Genomic DNA, 21,829 nt, shown 5'->3' with positions numbered 1-21,829 from the left:
GCAACGGGCGAGCGGGCGGAGGACCGGAAGTGGTGCGGGAAGTCTCGCGGCGGTTGGCGGCGGGGCCGAGCGGATGGTGGCGGCCGCTTTTTGTGTGTGTGTGTCTGGCCGCCGATCTCCTCCGGAGGACTGTCGCTGAGATAAACGGCGGGCAGAGCAGGGCCGGCGGAGAGAACCGCGGCGCGCTTGGAGGAGTGGGGGGTGCGGCGGCTGCCCGGCAGGAGGGGGGGGGGGGGGAGGGGGGGGGGGGGGAGAGATTAATAAGATGGCATCGGGCGACACTCTGTACATCGCGGCGGACGGCTCGGAAATGCCGGCCGAGATCGTGGAGCTTCATGAGATCGAAGTGGAGACTATCCCGGTGGAGACGATCGAGACGACGGTGGTGGATGGGGACGAGCATCAGCCCATGATTGCCCTGCAGCCGCTGAGCGACGACCCGAGCCAGGTCCACCAGGAGGTGATCCTGGTGCAGACGCGGGAGGAGGTGGTGGGGGACGACGCCGAGCTGCGGGCCGAGGACGGCTACGAGGATCAGATCCTCATCCCGGTGCCGTCGGCGGGCGCCGAGGAAGAGTTCATCGAGCAGACGCTGGTGACGGCGGTGTCGGGCAAGAGCCGCATCAAGAAAGGAGCCGGCAAGAAAGCCACCAAGAAGAGTTATCTGAACGACGGGGGGTTGGACAGGACGGGCAGGAAATGGGAGCAGAAACAAGTGCAGATCAAGACCCTGGAGGGGGAATTCTCCGTGACGATGTGGGCTTCGGGTAAGTGGTGCTCGGTTGTTGGAAACGGGGGCAAGGAGGGTGATCAGAGCCCAAAGAAGGCGCAGGAGGCAGCTTTCCCCTCAGCTCCAGGGCGTGTCCCGCCGCCGGGGGGGAGGGGAAGAGCAGGCGGGCGAAAAGGTGGTGATTTCGGTCTTTTCCACGGCTCGGTGGGACCTCAGAGGGCTCGCCAATGTTTTTGTTTTGAAGGGAAGCCATGTTTCCCCAGGTTATGGGCGCCGCCATGTCAGTATGGCCGCCCGAAAACATGGCTTCCCGGCGGGGGAAGATGGCGGCTGAAGATGGCGGGCGGGCGGAGTGGGAGCGGGAGCTAGTGCGCTGCTGCTGTTGCTCGGGCCTTGCGCCCGCCCGCCCCCACTAGGCCTCATGGCGTACTTCGACTTTCGCCAGCCGCGCAACCTAACCTGCTGCCGCCGCCGCGCCCCGGCCAATGGTGAGCGGGGGGAGGCGGGCCGCGCTGATTGACAGCGGCGCCGTCCTCTCCCCGCCCAGCGCACCCCCCGCCTCGGCCAATGGGGCGGGCGCTGCGCAGCAAGTTAGGTGGAGCGGGCAGGGAGAAGCGTTGATGCCGGCTGGTCGTGAGCTACCGCACTGCTCCATCTTCCTCGCCTCACCGCCGGGCTCCTCTCCCACTCGTCTCCTCTGCGATACAGTTTGGAAAATCAAGTTCGTCGCTTTCCAGTGTTTTTTTCCGCGTAATTTTAAAAAGGTTCTTTGTGAGATTGGGCGTCGCGGAAGGCGGGTGATCCTTTATTGTTGGTGTTCGGATTTTTAATTTTAAAATACTCCTCGTCGATCTTAAAAATGAAATCGGCGCACGATTTGTCAGTTGGGTAGAGGAACGCTGGAGAAAGGGGGAAATGGATCGTCCGTGGTCGAATGGCGGAGAGACTCGACGGCCCACTGGCCCCATTCTGCTCTTGTGTCTTATTTCTTAGGTCTTATTTCTTTCGAGATTGTCATGTTAGGTGGACCGTGCTGTCTCGATAAAGGTTAGACTTGAGGTCTGTATAGACGGAGTTATGCCCAACTATAAATGTAAATTTACAGAGCCCCGCATTTGACGTTTTAAGAGTCAAGTGTGTTTATTAATTGGCATATGTGTCGACCACGGAACAATCGGATGAAGGGTACATTTAGTTAACGGTGAATTAGCTTGGACAGCTTCACACTTGTGAAATACCTTTGTTAGCTGTATGAGGAGAGAGGAGGGGGGGGAGGGTGCTTTTGAAACATAAAGATGAATGTTAGAAAACACTTCAATCTAACCCTTTTTATATCCTCCAAAGTAAAGTATCCAAGTTAAACAGTGGCAGCAAGAGTAGCTTATCTTCTCGACCATCGCCTACAATGCCCACGGTACCTCCTAGTTACCGTGGGTTCAGTAAATAAATAGTTGTAAGATGCCTGGAGGAAGTCGTTGGTTTTTACAACTGAAGGTTTGGTTAGAGTGGATTGATGGAGAACCACGCATTGTAATTCAGAAATTCTGTCCAATCGTCTTGCTTGCATTGGATAAACGGATAGTTCTGGCTTTTGCCTTTTGATTTAGAAGAAATGTCGATTACTATATTTCACTTTAGTGCTCGAATTTTTGTTCTAACGTGGCAGATTTCAGGCTATGATGGCAATTCTTTGTAATTTGTTCAAATAAAGTTGTAATGATATTCATTCTCCTGGGATTGTTTGAAATTCGGCAGATGTTCAAACTGTCATACCTCACTGACATTTTTCCACTTCATCGGCTTCACCACTTTTCATCCAAGCAAATGAAAATCGGGACATTATTGCTCTTTACTGTCTTGCATAAAAGATGTATTTGTTTAGTATAGTATCTATCTGTTCTGATGACAGTAGATTAGATTCATTTATTTGGGTGTTTTGTCAGCACCAACTTGTAAACTCTTTAGTCTCCTGGAAGTGACTTTTGGCACTGACAATTTATAGTTGAAATTATCTTTGAAAATAATACATATTCGTTGTATTTGTTTAGACATATCTTTCAGAAGCAAATTGTTCTGTAACTGGCGATTTGACAGGGATGTTGGTCATGTGAAGAGATGGAGAGACTAATGCTCTCCTTTGTGTATCTCTAGGGATTATTTAATGGAGCTGTTGAAAATTCTGAATGTTTGAATGGGATTGATCAGAAGAAGCTCGTGTTAGCAGAAATCCTAAATTTAGAGTACATAAACTTGAAATGAACAGTGAAAAGGAAGACGGGAGGAATTTGTTGTTGTATTGTTATAAGGGTCTTCATTGCTGTTTGAAAAGTTGGTGTGTGTTGATGTAACTTTCACAGATTGGATTTTGAATTGAAATGGGAGCATCCAGGATGGGATGATCTACAAAGCTACAAGGAAGTAGGATTAATTGGATAGTTGTTTGAAAGAGTCACTGTGTGAACAAAATGACGATTGTCCTTTAACTGAAGAGATCTTGACACAAAAAAGCTGGAATAACTCAGTGGGACAATCAGCATCTCTTGAGAGAAGAAATGGGCGACATTTCGGGTTGAGACCCTTATTCAGACTGGTTAGGGGTATGGGAAACTAGAGATATAAACGATAATGTGGAGAGATAAAGAACGATGAATTAAATATATGCAAAAAAAGTTACGATGATAAAGGAAAATGAAAAGCTAGTGCGACGGGTGGGGGAGGGATAGAGAGAGAGAACTGATTATCAGAATGATCTGAAAAACATCTGGTCCTTTTGCTACTTAATTTAAATAAGTAAAATGAATGTTAATGTAAAGAAAATGATACTCTATGGATAGTGCATTAAATGATGATTTTAGAATTGTGTTTTTATTTTTCTGCGGAGTTAGTACTTTGAGAAGTGAAAATGCTTTTTACACCTAAATTTAAAGGTTGCGCTGCCAATTGCATCAAATTGGTCTTTGCATACTTTTCAAAATTTCAAGAGTAGGGGAATCGAGGACCAGAGGGCAATAGGATAAAGGTGAAGGGGCAAAGATTTAATAGGAATCCAAGGGGTAAGGTTTTCACACAAAGGGTGGTGGGTGTATGGAACAAGCTGCCATAGGAGGTAATTGAGGCTGGGACTGTCCCATTGATTAAGAAACAGTTAGATAGGTACATGGATAGGACTGGTTTGGAGAGATATGGGCCAAGCGCAGGCAGTGGGATTAGTATAGCTGGAACATTGTTGGCTGGTGTGGGCAAGTTTGGCCGAAGGGCCTGTTTCCACATTGTATCACCCTATGGCTAATTTAATACGATCCATTTGATTTTTTTCCCTCATAAAGATAAATGCATTTTTTTCCCACAAATAGGGTGGTTCGTGACTAGCCATTATCCTGTAGGTAGTTACAGTGTTACAGGTACTCTACACCACACAGAATTGTGCTCACTGGCCAACATCTTGCAACCATGGCTTGTTTTTTGTAGCTCCATGGCAATAGAAACAAATACAAATGGGTGCAGGAGTGGGCCATTCGGCCTTTCAAGCCATTCAACATGATCATGGCTGATCATCTAAAACACCGTTTGTGCTTTTTCCCCATACCCCTTTAGCCCTAAGAGCTAAATCTTAACTCTCTTGAAAACATCCAGTGAATTGGCCTCCACTGCCTTCTGTGGCAGAGAATTCCACAGATTCACAACTGGGTGAAGACGTTTTTCCTCATCTCAGTCCGAAATGGCCTACCCCTTATTCTTAAACCTGTTCTGGACTCCCCCAACATCGGGAACATTTTTCCTGCATCTTGCCTGTCCAATCCTTTAAGAATTTTATATGTTTCTATAAGATTCCCTCTCATCCTAAATTCCAGTGAATACATCACAGTCGACCCATTCTTTCATCATATGTCAGTCCTGTCTACCCAGGAATTAACCTGGTGAATCTATGCTGCACTCCATCAATAACAATAATGTACCTCACATTAGGAGACCAAAATTGCACACAATACTCCAGGTGCAGCCTTACCGGTGCCCTGTACAACAGCACTATGACCTCCTTGCTCCTAAGCTCAAATCCGCTAGCAATGAAGGCTTTCTTCACTGCCTGCCTACCTTCAGTGACTAATGTGCAAGCACACCCAGATCTCGTTGTACTTCCCCTTTCCTAATTGACACCATTCAGATAATAATCTGCCTTCCTGTTCTTGCCACTAAATTGGATGACCTCACATTTATCCACATTATACTGTCTCTGCCCACTCACCCAACCTACCCAAGCCACCCTGCAGCCTCATACCAATAACCAACATGGAAGCTTCTGCCTTGCGAAGCAGAGTGGGCCATTGGTGGCGACTAAGCCCCCGGCAATAGATCTAGGTGCCTGAATCTGGATATTTGACAACCCGCTGCTGTTAGCAGGGCCCTGTAGAATAGACACAACTTTGGGTGGGTGCCTACTTTCCAGAAAATGGTAATATGGTTATACAGGATGGTGATGAAGTGCATGGCATACTTGCCTTTATTGGTTGGGGGAATGAGCATGAGAATCAGAATGCCATGTTAGATTGAAAGGAAATCTCGGGGTCAAGTCCGGAGATGGTGGTGGCTATATGGATTGAGCTGCCAGAGAAAATTTTAGAAGTATTTAGGTCATAGTACCAACCCCAAGTCAACACCACTATAATTCTAATTCTGCTAATTCACTATATCTATTTTATTTTCTGCTTCTTAGCCAATTTAAGATCTGCACTGGTTATTCGTTTCATTTGCGATTTACATTACCAGTCAAATCTCGTATGTGCCACTACTAAATGCTTTTTGAAATTACATGTATAAATTTGTCTGAAAAAAGGTCTTGACCCGAAACGTTGCCCATTCCGTCTCTCCAAAGATGCTGCTTGTCCTCGCTGAGTTGCTCCAGCATTTTGTGTCCAACTTTTTGTCTATCGCTAACTCATATTTTAATAAGTGACTATTTTGTCATGATATAGAAGAAGTTGGCTCACGTTTGATTTGTTTTTTTAATGCTTAGATTTCGTCCTCTTTTGCAGAGAAATGTTTTCGCAATCCTCCAGTCCTTTGAAACCATAAATTTTCCCGCAGATTTTGAATAATCGAGGGTATCACCTCTTTATGTACTGCATGATTTCTTTACCCCATCTTCAGTACTGCATTCACAGCAGGAAAAAAAAGGCCTCCCCATTCAGCCCAACCTATCCCCAAATATGTTTATATTTCACTGGAGCTTTTCTATTTTACTGATCGGTCCTTAAATGCGTCTCCATAATTTGCCTTGTCTAATTCCTCTGGTAATAAATTGCTTTTACTCACTATTCTAGGAATAAAGAGGATTCTTTTTTTTGTGTGTGGCTGGCTTTATTGGTTTCTTTTCTTTGCTGACTGTCATTGCATTTGAACATTTCAGAAACTTTCAGCGATCGGCCTATTTCGCAAAACAGATTCTGCTGTTCCTCTTCTTTTGATGCATCCTAATGATTTTACAGTTTGCATATATCTTTTAGAACATGATACAGTGCAGGAATGTTTTGCTTTCCTCGTATATTAAAGTCACATGTTTTGCAGCATTTCAATTGTAAATGCGCATCTATATTGTTCGCTTTTCAGCTGCGGGGAGGACAATTGTCGTGAGTTCACTGTCATTAGTGTAAGACCGACGGCAGTTTGTGGTGTTTGTGTACGTGCAGTTAAACTCCAACCAATGTAAATGCAATATCTGGCCTGGCATCCATTCACAATTTAAGTCTGTCCTGTCATATTGATACAGTTTTGTAATTGATCCAAAAGCTGCTAAAATGGCCATGTTACATTTAAAACCGGAAGTAAAGATTGTTATTTCTGCACAATGTTGAGATTTTCCTTTTTTCCCCAAATACATACAAAGTGACTAGTTATCTGACCCTACCCTAAATGTATGCAATTAATTTTAAAAATGTGCTACTGATTGGAGATGCCAGCACATTCAATACCGTTATGTATAAACTCGTATTCAAAGATTTTATAGGCCGTGTTGCAGGAACATTATGCTAATACAGTATACCCATGGTGTGGAAGCTCAGGTAATGGAAATTTGCCCATACAGATATCATGTAACACTTATCAAAAACATTTGAGGTGCAGAATAAAAATGTTCTTTTACGAGATATATTAATAAGTAAATAAGCTCAGTGTATACTGAGAGCTGAACTGAAGTTTCTCCAGCTTTTTTGTGTACCCCTTGATATATTTGTTGTATCACATTTGATTGCAGGGAGCAGTGCATTTACTTTCAGACTCCTGATGCCCTGCGAGTGTTGTAAAGAGGCTCTCCTTTATTGTCAAAGGGGTAACATACAATATAGAAAAGCATTATATGGGAAGTGGCCCTTTGGACAAAAGTGTCTGTACTGAACATGATGCTAAGCTAAACTAATCTCATCTGCTTGCTCATGATCTACACCCTTCCATTTCCTGCATATCCATGTGCCTATCTACAAACTCTTAAATGTTGTTGTCTCATCAGCTCAAACCACCACTCCTGGCAGCACATTCCAGGCGCCTGCCCCCTCTGGGGGAAACAAAACGCATATCCTTTAAACTTTACCTCTTTCACCGTAAAACTGTACCTTTGAGTCATTGGTTCCACCCTGTGGGTAAAAGGTCAGACTGGCTAACCTATCTGTGCCTCAATTTATAACCTTTTATCAGGTCTTCCCTCGGCCTCCGATGCTCCAGAGAAAACAATCCCAAGTTTGTCCAACATCTCCTTATAGCTAATACCTTCTAATCCAGGCAGCGTTCTGGTAAACCTGCATCCTTCCTGTAATGGGACAACAACGATTCTATGCAATATTCTAAATGCAACCTAACCAAAGTCCTATAAAGCTGCATCATAACATCCTGACTCATGTACTCAATCCCTCCATCAAAGGAGGCGAGAATACCATATGCCTTTACTGCTCTATCTTCTCGCGTTGCTATTTTTGGGGAGCTATGGACGTGAAGTGGACCCTAGGATTCTTCTACATTAATGCTGTTAAGGATCTTGTCATTAACTACATACTTTTTGCATTCACCCTCCCAAAGTATAGCACCATGTATGCTTGAATTGAAATCCAGCTGCCATTTCTCTGCTCTTCTGGAATTCACAAATTCTCCAAAAATTAAAAATGCAAATTAAAATTGACACATGAAATTTGTATGATGGGGAAAAAACGTTTATACATAACGGTATTGAATGGGCTGGCATCTCCAATTAGTAGCTCATTTAAAAAAATAATTGCATACATTTAGGGTAGGGTCAGATAACTAGTCACTTTAACTTTGTATGTATTTTATTGTACCGTTGCTGGCAAGTTCATTTCACTGCACTTTAGAAACATAGAAAATAGATGCAGGAGGAGGCCATTCAGCCCTTGGAGCCATTCATTGTGATCATGGCTAATCGTTCCCAATCAATAACCCGTGCCTGCCTTCTCCCCATATCCCTTGATTCCACTAGCCCCATGAGCTCTATCTAACTATCTTAAATCCATCCAGTGACTTGGCCTCCACTGCCCTCTGTGGCAGGGAATTCCACAAATTCACAACTCTCCGGGTGAAAACGTTTTTTCTCACCTCAGTCTTAAATGGCTTTCCCTTTATTCTAAGACTGTGGCCACTGGTTCTGGACTCACCCAACATTGGGAAATGTATTGTGTATGTGACACTCTCTTGACACATGCACAGATAATTTAGCTTTGTGTTATAGCGAATTGGTGTTGAGGTCATTTTTTGAGAAATGCAAGCCCCCTCCCACATAAGAGTTTCACTTTTTACTTGTAGGGTGCCCACAGTAGTCAATAGTCCTTTATTTGTCGCATATGCGACTGCATAGTAACATTTATTTTTGCATGTATTACACATGTAGGCGCTGACATTTTTGCTGCCATTAAGTTGTCTAGTGAAGGAATTCTATGATATTTACGTCAACGCAAATGGGTGAAAGAGGTGGTTTTTCATTATCTTGCTTCGCCAGGTCTCCTTTAGTGATATATAACGTATAGGGCTTGGAGGTCCTGTGAAAAAAGGCTATGGCATTGTATTAGATTTGGCAAATGAAAATGGTGCATGAAGTGTGAAGGTTTGGTGGCATTCTCATCCACTTCGTCAAAAGGAAACACTTTCTCGACCTATTCTAAATATTTTGGAATATAATTAATTTTAGAATTGGCTTGGTGCCTGGGAACTCTGATGTTTGCCCGGCCTGTTTGCAATATCACTATTATTGAACACTAAGATTCTGCTTAAACTAATTACAACCAACTTCAGATAAAGGGAATTCAAAAGCAAAACAATCCTCTAGAGCAGTGGTTCCCAACCTTTTTTTTGGCCATGCCCCACCTAATCACCTCTAAAATCCTGATGCCCCCCCCCCCCCCCATGTGGCGATATATAATTCTTATCATTTAAAAAGTGAACTCCGTTTCAGCTGAAGAAGCTTAAAACGCCAATACCTTGGTTTAAACAAGCTTCAAAAGAACATGGCATCCATGAAAAAGAAAAATGAAATAAACAAAAGACAGTTAAAGTTCTGAGCAAGAAATTACTAAAAAATTGTAAAAAAAAAAAAAAAAAGAATAAAAACATTAGGTGGTATTAAAATAATAATAATGATACGTTTCCCTGATGGAAAATCCAAAAAAATAAAAATCGAAAATTTGGACCCAGACCTCCTCAGTCGCGCTCAATTGCCCCCCTTAAAAATCAAATTGCCCCCCTGTGGGCGTACGCCCCACGTTGGGAACCACTGCTCTAGAGGATGGGGCATCTGAGAGAAAATGGTAATATTACTAGAGTCGGGCAGTGTAAGAGGGAGGTAATTGAGCAACGTCCCTCACAATTGCTCACTGAGATAATTGTGAGCAACCTTCAAGGTCAATGGTGAACAGCATTGCTTAACCATTAACTTCATATTTGAGTCACTAAGAAGAAGTGTGATACATTGTTGTTCACTATGCTGGCATTGCATCTGCTTTCAAGCTGCGTCTTCAGTTAGCTAATGAATGCCTATCCTGCTGGTCCTTTGGTTTACTGGCTGGTTGTGATGCCAGGATGTTGATATTTGGCAGTTAAGTGTTTGGTTACTGTTTCCATTGAATTCTTTGAATTCTGTATGTGTGCATTAACCACCCAAATATCTAGAAAAGACAATAGCTTGTGGCATGTAGACAATGTTTTTTTACACCTATTTGGACTAAATTGGTAGTTTGCACGGTCTGTCCTCCCGTTATTAACAAACATTGCAAATAATGTATTTTGCGGGGCCGTTGTTTTGTGTTTCCCATGTGTTGGTGGTTTTACATCTTTCAGGACTGCCCTGTCAGGGTGGAACAGTGGCATAGCGGTAGACCTGGGTTTGATCCTGGCTACGGGTGCTTGTCTGCATGGAGTTTGTACGTTCTCCCTGTGACCTGCGTGGGTTTTCTTCGGGAAACTCTGGTTTTCTCCCACAATCCAAAGGCGTACAGGTTTGTAGGCTAATTGGCTTGGTATAATTGTAAATTGTCCCTAGTGTGTGTAGGTTAGTGTGCGGGGGTTGCTGCTCGGCACGGACTCGGTGGCCCAAGGGCCTATTCCATTTATGAACAGTGACTTGAATTCCCTTATCAGCCACTGTGGAATTTTGTTGCTTGGGTCGATAGCCACCTGCTCTACTACATCCAGTGTTCAGTTAGACTGAAATTATTATTGAAATCTTGTATTGCTGTTGTCTTTCAGATGATAAAAAGACTGATATTGACCATGAAACAGTGGTGGAGGAACAGATTATTGGGGAAAATTCTCCACCTGATTACTCTGAATACATGACTGGAAAGAAACTCCCGCCTGGTGGAATACCTGGTATTGATCTCTCTGATCCAAAACAGCTGGCAGAGTTTGCAAGGTGAGCAATGGAGGAGGGATGTGGGTTCTTCAAAATCTACAAAGAATATCATTTCTAACTGGCCTGCTTTGTTAATTTCATCACCATCACCAATATGAGTGGAAAGAAAATATGGATCTTTTTACCTGTGCGTGTATTTGATTTTGTGCAAATAGTACTAATAAGAATATTGAACACTGAATAACCCTTGGAAGTTATCTGCTCATCAATTTCTTCTTCAAGACTTTGTATAAATAAGCACCTTACATTTGAACACATTAGCATTGCAGCCAAGTAAGTACCTCTATTTCCTCAAAAGATGAAGGAAATGTGAGGTATCTTGCCAATTTCTACAGGTGCACTGTAGAAAGCAACCCATCAGGATGCATCACACCTTGATGTGGTAACTGTTCTGCCCAAGATAGCAAGAAATTGAAAGAGCTGTGGGCGAAGACATCGTGCAAATTGGCCTTCCATTGCCCCATCCTTCCTCCCATCGACTCCATCTACACTTTACGCTTCCTTGGGAAAGCAGCAAACATCAAGGACTACTTACACCCTGGTCATTTCCTCTTCACCCTTCTCGTGTCAAGCAGAATGTACAAAGACTTGAAAGTACATAACACCAGATTCAGGAACAGCTTCTTCCCCATTGTCTGATAAACTCTCAAAGTCTGAGGATGTGGTTCTGATCTCCCAATCTACTTTGTTGCGGCCCTTGCACTAATTTGTATTGTCACTTTCTTTGTAGCTGTAATACTACATTCTGTACCTTGTCCTCTTTCTCTTTTTGCACTGTCGTACATGTGTATGGTATGATCTGCCTGATTAGCACAATGATTTTTCACTATCTCATTACACATGACAATAAACCAATACCCAATTTCTAAGTGAACCAGTTTACATTGGGTGAAAGCTGGGAAGGGGATAGAGGGAGAAAGCAAAGACTACCTGAATTTGGAGAAGTCAATGTTCATACCGCTGGGGTGTAAACTACCTAAGCAAAATATATGGTGCTGCTCCTCCAATTTGCGGTGGGACTCACTCTGGTCATGGAGGAGGCCCAGGACAGAAAGGTCAGATTCGGAATGGTGTTGGGCGAAGCAATCGCCAAGCCTACGCTTGGTCTCACCGATATAAAGCAGCTGACACCGATAGCAGCGGATGCAATAGATGAGGTTGGAGGAGGTGCAGGTGAACCTCTGCCGCACCTGGAAAGACTGCTTTACCTCCCCCGCTTGGATGAAGTCATGCGGGGAGGTAAAGTGACAAGTGTAGCATTTCATGCGATTGCAAGGGAATGTACCAGGGGAGGAGGTGGTTTGGGTGGGAAGAGACCTTCTTGTCCTGGGCCTCCTACATGGCCAGAGTGAGTCCCACCGCAAATTGGAGGAACAGCACCTCATATTTTGCTTGGGTAGTTTACACCCCAGTGGTATGAACATTGACCTCCAATTTCAGATAGTCCTTGCTTTCTCCCACCTTCCCCACCCCTTTCCAGCTCTCCCACAGCCCACTGTCTCTGCCTCTTCCTTTCTTCTTCCCGCCCTCCCCACCCCCACATCAGTCTGAAGAAGGGTCTCGACCCGAAACGTCACCTATTCCTTCGCTCCATAGATACTGCCTCACCCACTGAGTTTCTCCAGCATTTTTGTCTGTACTTGGATCACCATACTGACCATTCACATTATAGTCAATTGGCCCAACATTAGTGATCGAAGCAAATAATTGCAGATGGAAAATAAGATGCAAGTGAATTGCATTTTCAGCTGGATTGAACGTTGGGGTGCTTGGATGGTGGGAAGAAAAGAGGTGAAAGTCTACTATTTGCATCCTGCTACTGCATGGGGAAAGTGCTATAAGTCTAATACAGGTGGAAGAAAGAACACTCGTGTAGGAAAACCTTTCTGCGAAATGCTGGGCAGGGGAAGATGTGCCTGATGGCGGAATCCAGCAGAAAATAATCTGCTGTGCCTAGACATGTTGGCTTTCTATTGTGCCACTAGGTGGAGGTGTGGACAAGATAATCCATCCATATTCTGTCTGTGACGAGGGAGATGAGAGCAGGTGAAGGATGCATGTGTAATCTATGTCAACCAAGAAGTGTTCATCTTTTGTCCTGTATGAGAACTACCTCATTAGTTGTCCTCGTCTACTATCCAATGTATATTAATGGTTTTGTCCAAATCTGTAGAATGAAGCCAAGGAAGCAGAAAGAAGACGATGCACCTAGAACTATAGCATGCCCTCACAAAGTGAGTATATGTCTGATACTGATACAGTAACTTATTATAATAATAATAATACATTTTATTCGCGGGCGCCTTTCAAAGCCTCCAGGACACCTTACAGAAAATTAACAAGAGAGAAAAAACATATAGTCGGAGTAAAATAAATAATAAGGACATTACCAATACACAAATTAAAGACCGAATTCGCTCCAAAGACAAAAAATCAAAAACACAATGTGAAGAGAGAGCAGCGGCAGCTAAAGCGCGCCAGCGTCCACTCTCCCTTCCGACAGCCATCTTGGACACAAACTAACATATTCACATTACACACAAAAAAAATTATAGCAGCAATACTTTGTTTGTAAAACTCAATTGAAAATAAAATGGCATAAAAATCAGTTATAGCGTACAAACATATTTCTAGAAACTGATTTATTTGAAAGCTAATCCAAGTTTAAATATCTTCAATAGTTTTTTGCCAGGTAAGTAGGTACAGAAGTCTCCCTCCTGGTGTGGTGCTGTGCTGAATTCCAATAGTTTGTGTTGGCTGCAGAAAAAAAATAAGATCTTTCTGACTTGATCTGCAATTAGTGTTTGTAATAAAAACTGGATGTTAGAGTAGATTTGCAAATGTGTATGATAATGTACCTATGACTCACTTGCCACATGATAGCCCCTACTTGAGCTTGATACTGATTCACTGCATCATCCTTTCTCCAAATGAGCAAATTCACTGAGATGTAGTTCATGCATTTCCTATAATGATAACTAGTATCTTCTGATAATTTAGAGTCATGGGTCTGAAGAAGGGTCTCGACCTGAAACATCACCCATTCCTTCTCTCCAGGGATGCTCTGGCATTTTGTGTCTATCTTCGGTTTAAACCAGCATCTGCAGTTCCTTCTTACATAAGAGTCATGTTAAATTGACTGTCTGATTTTTTTTTTTTGTATTGTTAAAATGGCACATTAGCAAATTCTGTCCGTTCTAGTTTTTGTGTGTGTTTCTGTGGGCAATGTTTATTCTAGTCATGACATTTCTACGGTTTACCTTTGAGGGATAATAATCATTAAACCTCGTATTAAGACATTTTGCACAATTGTGTGCTGTAAAGGCTCTGTCCCATTCTCAGTTTCTCTGAAGCATCTGCTCCGGTGATGAGACTTTGCACATCATTGCTTTTCCTCGTACAGTGGCTTTCTGTCGACAGTACCTGACAGAGCTTGCTGTTGTATCCTGACTTTCTAAATTCCTCTCCCTCAGACAAAACCCAGAAAGGATTCCCATCATCATCATTCACTGCACAAGATCTTCACTTCCTCACCGCTTTCAGCATTCCAAATGGAAATTTACACCTCCACCTGTTCCTTTTTTCGAGGCACATTCCTATTTAACCAGGGAGATGCAAACCTCCTCTATTGTTTGTGTCTTTCAGGGACTCGGAACAGTCCTTCCAGGAGGAGCATCAGTTCATGCAATCTTGCTTTCAGTGGTGTGCACATGGTATGGTGTCCTCTGCAATGGAGTAACCAATACTGTGTGGGTGACCACATTATATAAAATCTCAGTCCAGTCTGCAAGGCTGATCTTGAGCTTCTTGATGCTTTAATTCTCCACCCCTTCTCACTGCCCTCGGCCTTTTGGCTGTCTGCATTGCTGCAACTTTTTTTTAAGTAAACTTGAAGAATAGCACCTCACCTTCCATCTGAGTATTATGAAGGCACTGGGACTAAATATTTAACTATTCCAGATAATTGCTCTTTCCCTGTTCATGGAGGTGCTGTTTCAATTTATTTCCCTTTTCCATTTTGTAAATGGAGTGCCACCTCGACATTACATGGATTCCAAGGGACATTTTTAGCGTGCATTATTTAGGTGCCTAAATAACAACTGAAACTTACGATGCACCTAATTTCCATGGGGGGTGAGAGAGGAATTAGTGTTCTATCCAAAACCATGACAAATTGTAGTTGCCATGTGAATTTACATTTGCTTTTCCAACTATTTTCCCCTACTTCCCCTCCTTGCAACTTTGTAGTCTTGTTTTCTCACTTTTCTGGTTGAGGAAGGTTCTTGACTGGGAACATAGACTCTGTCTTTGCACTGTGGCCTGCTGAGCCCTCCCAGTGATTTCTGTTTTTGATTTTTTTCAATTCCACTTGTGTGGAGAGAGACTGGAATTTCTCATTTAAACTGTCAACAGAATAACATTAAACGGAATCTGGAAATGTGTGTTGAGAATCTTTTCACATGTATAATACTTTGAGACCTTGTATTTCTGGATCATTTTGTGAAATTGATTACCTATTTTAAATAGTTTATTCATTCTACGTTACTATCTAATTTGCCACGAATGTGAATGAGGTGAAATGTATTGAGACCCAGCTGGACCTTTCCTTCGTACTTAAAGTACTTCAAACTAGAGTGCCTCTAGCAGGGATTAAAGTTCCTACTTTAAACCTAAAGTTACTACTTTGTTTCTGAATTGTGCTCAAACCTTGGCATCGCTTGCCCAGGCCTTTTATCCCATCACTGTAAAAACAAGTCTTGGTAGTTTGCATTGTATTTGTACATTTGGAATCCAGCTTCATTTATTGTAAATTATGCCATGCTTCATATCTTAACAATTGTTATTTTCTCCAGGGTTGCACTAAAATGTTTAGAGATAACTCTGCCATGAGAAAGCATTTGCATACTCATGGCCCACGGGTGCACGTTTGTGCTGAGTGTGGTAAAGCCTTTGTGGAGAGCTCAAAACTGAAACGACATCAGCTTGTTCATACTGGAGAAAAACCCTTCCAGGTAAAGGCTGTTGTGCTGCCTCTTTACTTGCATTTCCTTCTCCTCAAAGTTGGATTTTGTGCATGTGGGTGTGGGAATTGGAAATTTTATTTTGGGAAAATTGCAAACTATTTCTGCTCAATGCTACCTTTTAAAGTGTAACTAAAATTGAAGAATTTAAGCAGAGGTTGTGTCCATTTATAATCGGGAAGCTCCCCCGAACTTTCAATCGTATGTCATGTGGAAATGTAATTGGTAATCTTGCTAAAATAATTATTTGTACCTGCTGATAACTGGGTGGACCTTCATTGACATTTCTCAGCAAGATGTGGGCTCTCTGCTTTGAAGTGGCTAACCAGCATAGCAAAATGACAAAATTTTATGATTGTGGCTACATACCAATTACTTGATGGAACTGGTACTAAATGTTGCAGTGTTCTTTTGCTTTTAAAATGCCTGGGCTTGGACCTGATCGTGGTATGTGTTGAAATTCCAATTTTCTAAGCATTCTAGAAGAAATTAATTTAGTTATTCCTCAATTGAGATGTAGCAGATATATGATAAAAAAAAAGGATATGACTTTTGCAGAGTCCTTGTTCTTCTAGCACCAAGGTCTAAATGGATGGGAAATAGTTAGACATAATCAATATAAAGTATTTTTCAGTTATTTGGAATAGATTGTTGATAGGTTTCCATATAAATAACGAGAGCTACACCTAATCTGTTTTGCAATGCAAAATTTAGACTAATATTTTAATATGTTTATTTTCTTATGATATGAACTATGGGGAGCTCTCTGTCATTAAAATGTTTTTATGTTTATTTTACCAGTGTACGTTTGAAGGATGTGGAAAACGCTTCTCACTGGACTTCAATTTACGTACTCATGTGCGAATCCATACTGGAGACAGGCCCTATGTTTGTCCTTTCGATGGTTGTAATAAGAAATTTGCCCAATCAACTAATCTGAAGTCTCACATCTTAACACATGCCAAGGCCAAAAACAACCCGTAGATTTCTCCAAGAGGGAGGCATCTAGTCCATAGCAGGGCATTATTATATGACCACATTTGAGCATAATGTTGGCCTTCCCTTTGTATATTTCTAGAGAAGAATTTTAAATAACTCTTGCATAAACAAAAACAAAGACTTGTTTTGATAAATAGTCAAAAGGTTGGAGATGATGATGCTAGGATGCTCTTCCTGTCTTTGTCCTGTATACCTGTTTCAATAATGCCTTGGTGTTTTCTAACAAACACATTACTCTGGGCTATAAAAGCCCAGATGAACTTGCATTTATTAAAGTCAGTTCTTTAACTGGCAATTCTAGAAATTGGACTTACTTTCAGCATTCATATAAATATGACTCTCCCAGTGCTTAGAGCAATTCACATTTTTAATTTTGTATTTTCCAGGTGTGCATATTGTACACTCATTTGGATATGCTAGTAATGCAGAAACAATATGATTTTTTTTTGAGTTTGAACTTTTTACTTGTAATAGTTTCTTTAAAAATCATAGAATTGGCAGTAACTGAACTACATGCATATTTCAGAGTTATTTCCTGTATAAAGTTTTGAGAGTTTTTGGTTTGCTATCTTAATTTGGTTATATACTTTGATGTTAACACATTTTGTATAATTGTATCGTATAAATGTAATGAAATCATGTAGTATCAAAATTATAGTACAGTGATTCAATGGTGTTAATCAACTTAAAACCTGTTTTTTTTTAATGTACTGCCGGATGCTAAAGTCTAATGTAATTTCTATTAGAGCCTGTTTCCGTTGTGTTACGCAGAAAAGCAACGCTCGGTCCATTAGTAGAATGTATTGTGCAGGCACTGACCTTTCATTAACACCTGTTAAAATGTACATCCCATGTACTAATTAGATAAAGGCCAACAATAAAGTGTGGTCCAGAAGCAAGCACTTGTTAGAAAGTGATTTGCAGAGCATTATGATTCTCCTACCTGCTTTAAATCGGCACGAGCAATGAGTAAGAAAACGAAAGCAGAGTGAACCTACAAAAAGATTTATATAAAGAACACTAAAGGAGATCATGACTTCCCATGCAACTCCATTCTGATTTTTCTCAGCTTTTCCATGTGGCTGTAAATGATAAGTCAGTGAAGTCTTTACAAATTCCCAAATGCAAGTAACGATATTCAGAACGAGAAGAATGCGTGGCCCCAGATGAACGGAGTATATAGTCTCTGCTTAGTTTAAATTGTAAGTACTGTAGGTTGACTTTGGAAATAAAATCTTTTTCTGTTTTTAACTTTTCAGAGGAGTTTTGTATTAGATATTTAATACATCTTTTTGTTGGAACAGCGTCGATTTTTATTCTGCTGGTTGGAGATCGTCTTAATTATGTCATAAGGCACCATATAAAGGTGATGATGCAAGCAAGATAGCTGATAATGAGGAATGGTGGTTTGAAAATTAGCCCAATTAATCAGTATGACATTCATAAGCAGTTGCAGCCAATTGCAGTTGCTTTAGTTTGTAAAATTAAATGAAAGATCAGCTCAATTTATTTGTAGATTACCCATACTTTATGATTTGTTTCAAACAAGAAATATTGTCTTATCTTTGAAAGAATTTGAGTTGAATTTCATAATCTGTTTAAATAGTGAATATTTTGATTGGATATTGGAAGTGTGAACAGGCATAAATCAATGCAAGGAATTTGAGAAGAGGGGGAAGGCTATACCTTGCGGTAATGTGCTAATTGAAGTAACAACATTGTTATTAGGCAGGGGTTCAGGAGGGTAAACTGGGAGCAGTTGTAAGTCCACATCTGAAATGTGGGAATCGTTTAAAGCTCAGTTGATCAAAATTCAGAGCTGGCATGTTCCAGCAAGGAGGGAGATAAGGATGGCAAAGTAAGGAAACCTTGGCTGACCAAATGGGTCGTAAGTTTGAGTCAAAAAGGAAATGTGCCAAGATGAAATCAGACTGGACCTTTGAGCAAAGTGCAGCAAGGAGCAAAGAACTTAAGTTGGCAATTTGAAGGACCCAAAAAAAACTACTTTGGTGGGTCGTATTAAAGAAAATCCCAATAATTTTTATGTCTACATTAAAACAAAAAGTAATGCTGCTCAAGGATAAAGGTAGGAATTTGTGCTTGGAGTCAGGGAATGAGATATTAAGAATATTTTCCATCTGTTTTCACCAAGATGTGCGATCAGTGGGGTGAATATCAATGTCCACCAAAGATCTTTGCATCTTCTCTAACAGGCGAGGTCCCAGAAGCCTGGAAAGTAAACAGTACTATTCCTTAGTTTAAGAAGGGAAGTACAGCAAATCCACACAATTCTAAGCCTGTGAGCCTTGCTATTGGAGAGGTTTCTTCATGATAGGAATTTACTCCCATGTAGAAATGAATGGGTTAATTAGGGACAGTCCGCAGCAGGACATGTCATTGGGACATGGATTTAGTAAAGTATTTGATAAATTCCCCACAGTAAGCTGATCCAGAAGCTTAAAATGCACGACTGATAAACAGAAGCTTGTGGTATATTAGTAACTCCATGCTAGAAGAGAATGGCACGCAACCATATTTCCACAAATGGATAGGATTGAGAAATACAACCGTCACCTGTTCACACTAGTTGAATTGAATACATTTTATTAGCCAAGTATGTACACATACAAGGAATTTGCCTTGGTGCTTTGCTTGCAAGTAACAGCACGATATACAGTAGACAATCAAAAATAATACATCATTTAAACGTGCAGAATGAAATAAAATATGAGTACAAGGAGGCTATAGACATTTGGCTGTTGAGCAGAGCTACTGCTCATGGGGGAAAAAAGCTGTTTTTATGTCTGGCTGTGGCAGCTTTGACAGTCCAGAGTCACCTTTCAGAGGGAAGTGCTTCAAAGAGTTTTTGGCCAGGGTGAGAGTGGTCAGAGATGATCTTAACAGCTCTCTTCCTGGCCCTTGCAGTGTACAGTTCGTCGATTGGGGGGGGGGGGGGGGGGGGGAGAGAGAAGGTTGCAGTCAACAACCTTCTCAGCTGATCGAATGATGCGCTGCAGCCTCCGGATGTCGTGCTTGGTGGCTGAGCCAGACTGATGGAGAAGGTGAGGCCAGACTACGATGGCGGTATAAAACTGGACCATCATTGCCTGTGTCAGATTGTTTTCTCAGCTGCCGCAGGAAGTACATCCTCTGTTGGACCTTTTTGACGAGTCAATGGTGCCCCCCCCCCCATTTAAGGTCCCTGGAGATGATGGTTCCAAGGAACTTAAATGACTCCACAGATGTGACTGTGGTGTTGATGGTGAGTGGGGGAAGGGGGAGTTTTCATAAAATCTACAATTCCACCGTCTCAAGAGCATTGAGCTTCAGGTTGTTGCTACAGCACCACTTCCCGTCAGATTCCTCCTCACCCTAGATCAGTCCAATCAGGGTTGTGTTGTCCGCAAACTTGAGAAGCTGTCTGTGGAGATGCAGTTGTTGGTGTAGAGAGAGTAAAGGAGAGGGGAGACCGCAACCTTGCGGTGCTCCTATGCTGCGGGTCTGAGATGGGCTTTCCTAGTCTCACATGCTGCTTCCTGTCTGGCAGGAAGTTGGTGATCCACTGACGGGTTCAGGCACAGTCAACTGGGCGAGTGGAGTGTAGTAGCTCTGGCACAATGGTGAATGCAGAGCTAAAATCCACAAACAAAATCCTTGCATAGATCCCCTGGTGGTCTAGGTGCTGGAGGATGAAGTGCAGGCCTAGGTTGACTGCATCATCCACTGATCTATTGGCCCAGTATGCAAACTGCAAGGGGTCCAGCAGGGAGTTTGTGATATTTTTCAGGTGGGCCAGCACAAGTCTCAAGGGTCTTCATGATTACAGAGGTCAGTGCAACAGGCCATGAAGACCTGTTTGGGTATGGGAACAATAGTGGAGACTTAAGCAGGCATGGACCGATTGAAAATGTCTACATAGACTGGTGCCAGATGTTCGGCACAAAGCTCGAGGGTAGAAGGGGAAACATTGTCCGGTCCTGGAGAATTCCGGCTTTTCTGTCTCTGGAATAGCTTTTCCACCTCCTCAATTGCTATTATTAGTGATGGAGAAGTAGCCAGACTGATGTTGGGCAGCAAGAGTAGTGGTGGAGTCATTGCAGACTGGAGTCAGGGTGTGAAGTGATTGAGGAGGAGAGAGAGAGGGAGGGAGGGGGTACCAGGGTTATGTTTCTATCTATCGAACCTCCAGTAGAACTCGTTCAGGTCGTTAGTCAGCTGACGATTGTCCAAGGAGCAGTGGTTTTCCTCTTGTAGCTGGTGATTTCTTGCAAGCCTTTCCACACTGAAGAAGAGTAATTAGCTGAGAACTTGCTCCTTAACTTCTCGGAGTACTTTTCCTTGACAGCTCTGATTCCTCGTCTCAGCTTGTACTTGGCCTGCCTGTAGAGGTCTGTCCTAAAAAAAAGCTGACATGTCACAGTGTCTGTATATTCATCGAAGCTTGTGGTTGCTTCCCTGAACACATTCCAATCAGTGCACTCAAAGCAGGACTAAGTTTTCAATGCCATCGCTTGTCCACGTTTTCATTGTTATGACCACAGGCTTAGCAGATTTTAGTTTCTGCCTGTAGGTCGGAATAAGGTGAACTAAACAATGATCAGAGTCCCAGAGCGATATGCTTTCCTGACTAGTAAAACAATGATCGGGTGTTCCTTCCTCTCTGGTGGGGCAGGTAACGTGATGTCTGAATTTTGGTAGCTCTCGGCTGAGGTTAGCCTTGTTAAAATCCCACAAAATAATTAGCATAGAATCGCTCTCTACTCTTATTACCTGGTCAGTGAGTTGTGTTTGTGCCTCACGTATGCAGGCTTGGTGGGGGGTGGGGGAGAGAGAGGGAGGAGGGGGGGGGGGGAAGGGAAGGATGTAAACTCTAGCGTGTGGATGAAAGCCAGCCAGTTGCAGCTCATTGTCGGGTCGACTAACACAGCCAGGTCTCGGTGAAGCACCAGGCAGCGGCTCGAGAGAAGTCCTTGTTTGTTTGGCACAGGAGTTGCATTTCGTCCACTTTGTTGTTGAGAGAAAGTAGGTTTGCAAGGAATACACTCGGAAGAGGTGTGCGTAATCCTCACCAGCGAAGTCGGGCTAGTGCTCCAGAGCGCCTCCCCCAGGTCCTCCTGTCTCAAGACCTCGAACACAGCCACAGCCCTGCCAACGAGTATGTCCAAATAATCCAACGAG

General features: G+C 42.6%; 1 protein-coding gene across 1 annotated transcript; it reads left to right on the top strand.

Moving 5' to 3' along the window:
* The first annotated feature begins 244 nt into the window (after positions 1-244).
* yy1a (YY1 transcription factor a) lies at positions 245-17,907 on the top strand. The gene is made up of 5 exons (XM_055641161.1): positions 245-767; positions 10,466-10,631; positions 12,805-12,865; positions 15,485-15,643; positions 16,454-17,907. The coding sequence occupies exons 1-5, from the start codon at positions 266-268 to the stop codon at positions 16,634-16,636; spliced, it is 1,071 nt and encodes a 356-aa protein (XP_055497136.1). The 5' UTR covers positions 245-265; the 3' UTR covers positions 16,637-17,907.
* The last annotated feature ends 3,922 nt before the right edge of the window (positions 17,908-21,829 follow it).

This window comes from Leucoraja erinacea, chromosome 9 (genome assembly GCF_028641065.1).
Source record: "Leucoraja erinacea ecotype New England chromosome 9, Leri_hhj_1, whole genome shotgun sequence".
In the NCBI taxonomy this organism is placed as follows: Eukaryota; Metazoa; Chordata; class Chondrichthyes; order Rajiformes; family Rajidae; genus Leucoraja; species Leucoraja erinaceus.
This window is presented reverse-complemented; position numbering and strand designations above follow the sequence as displayed.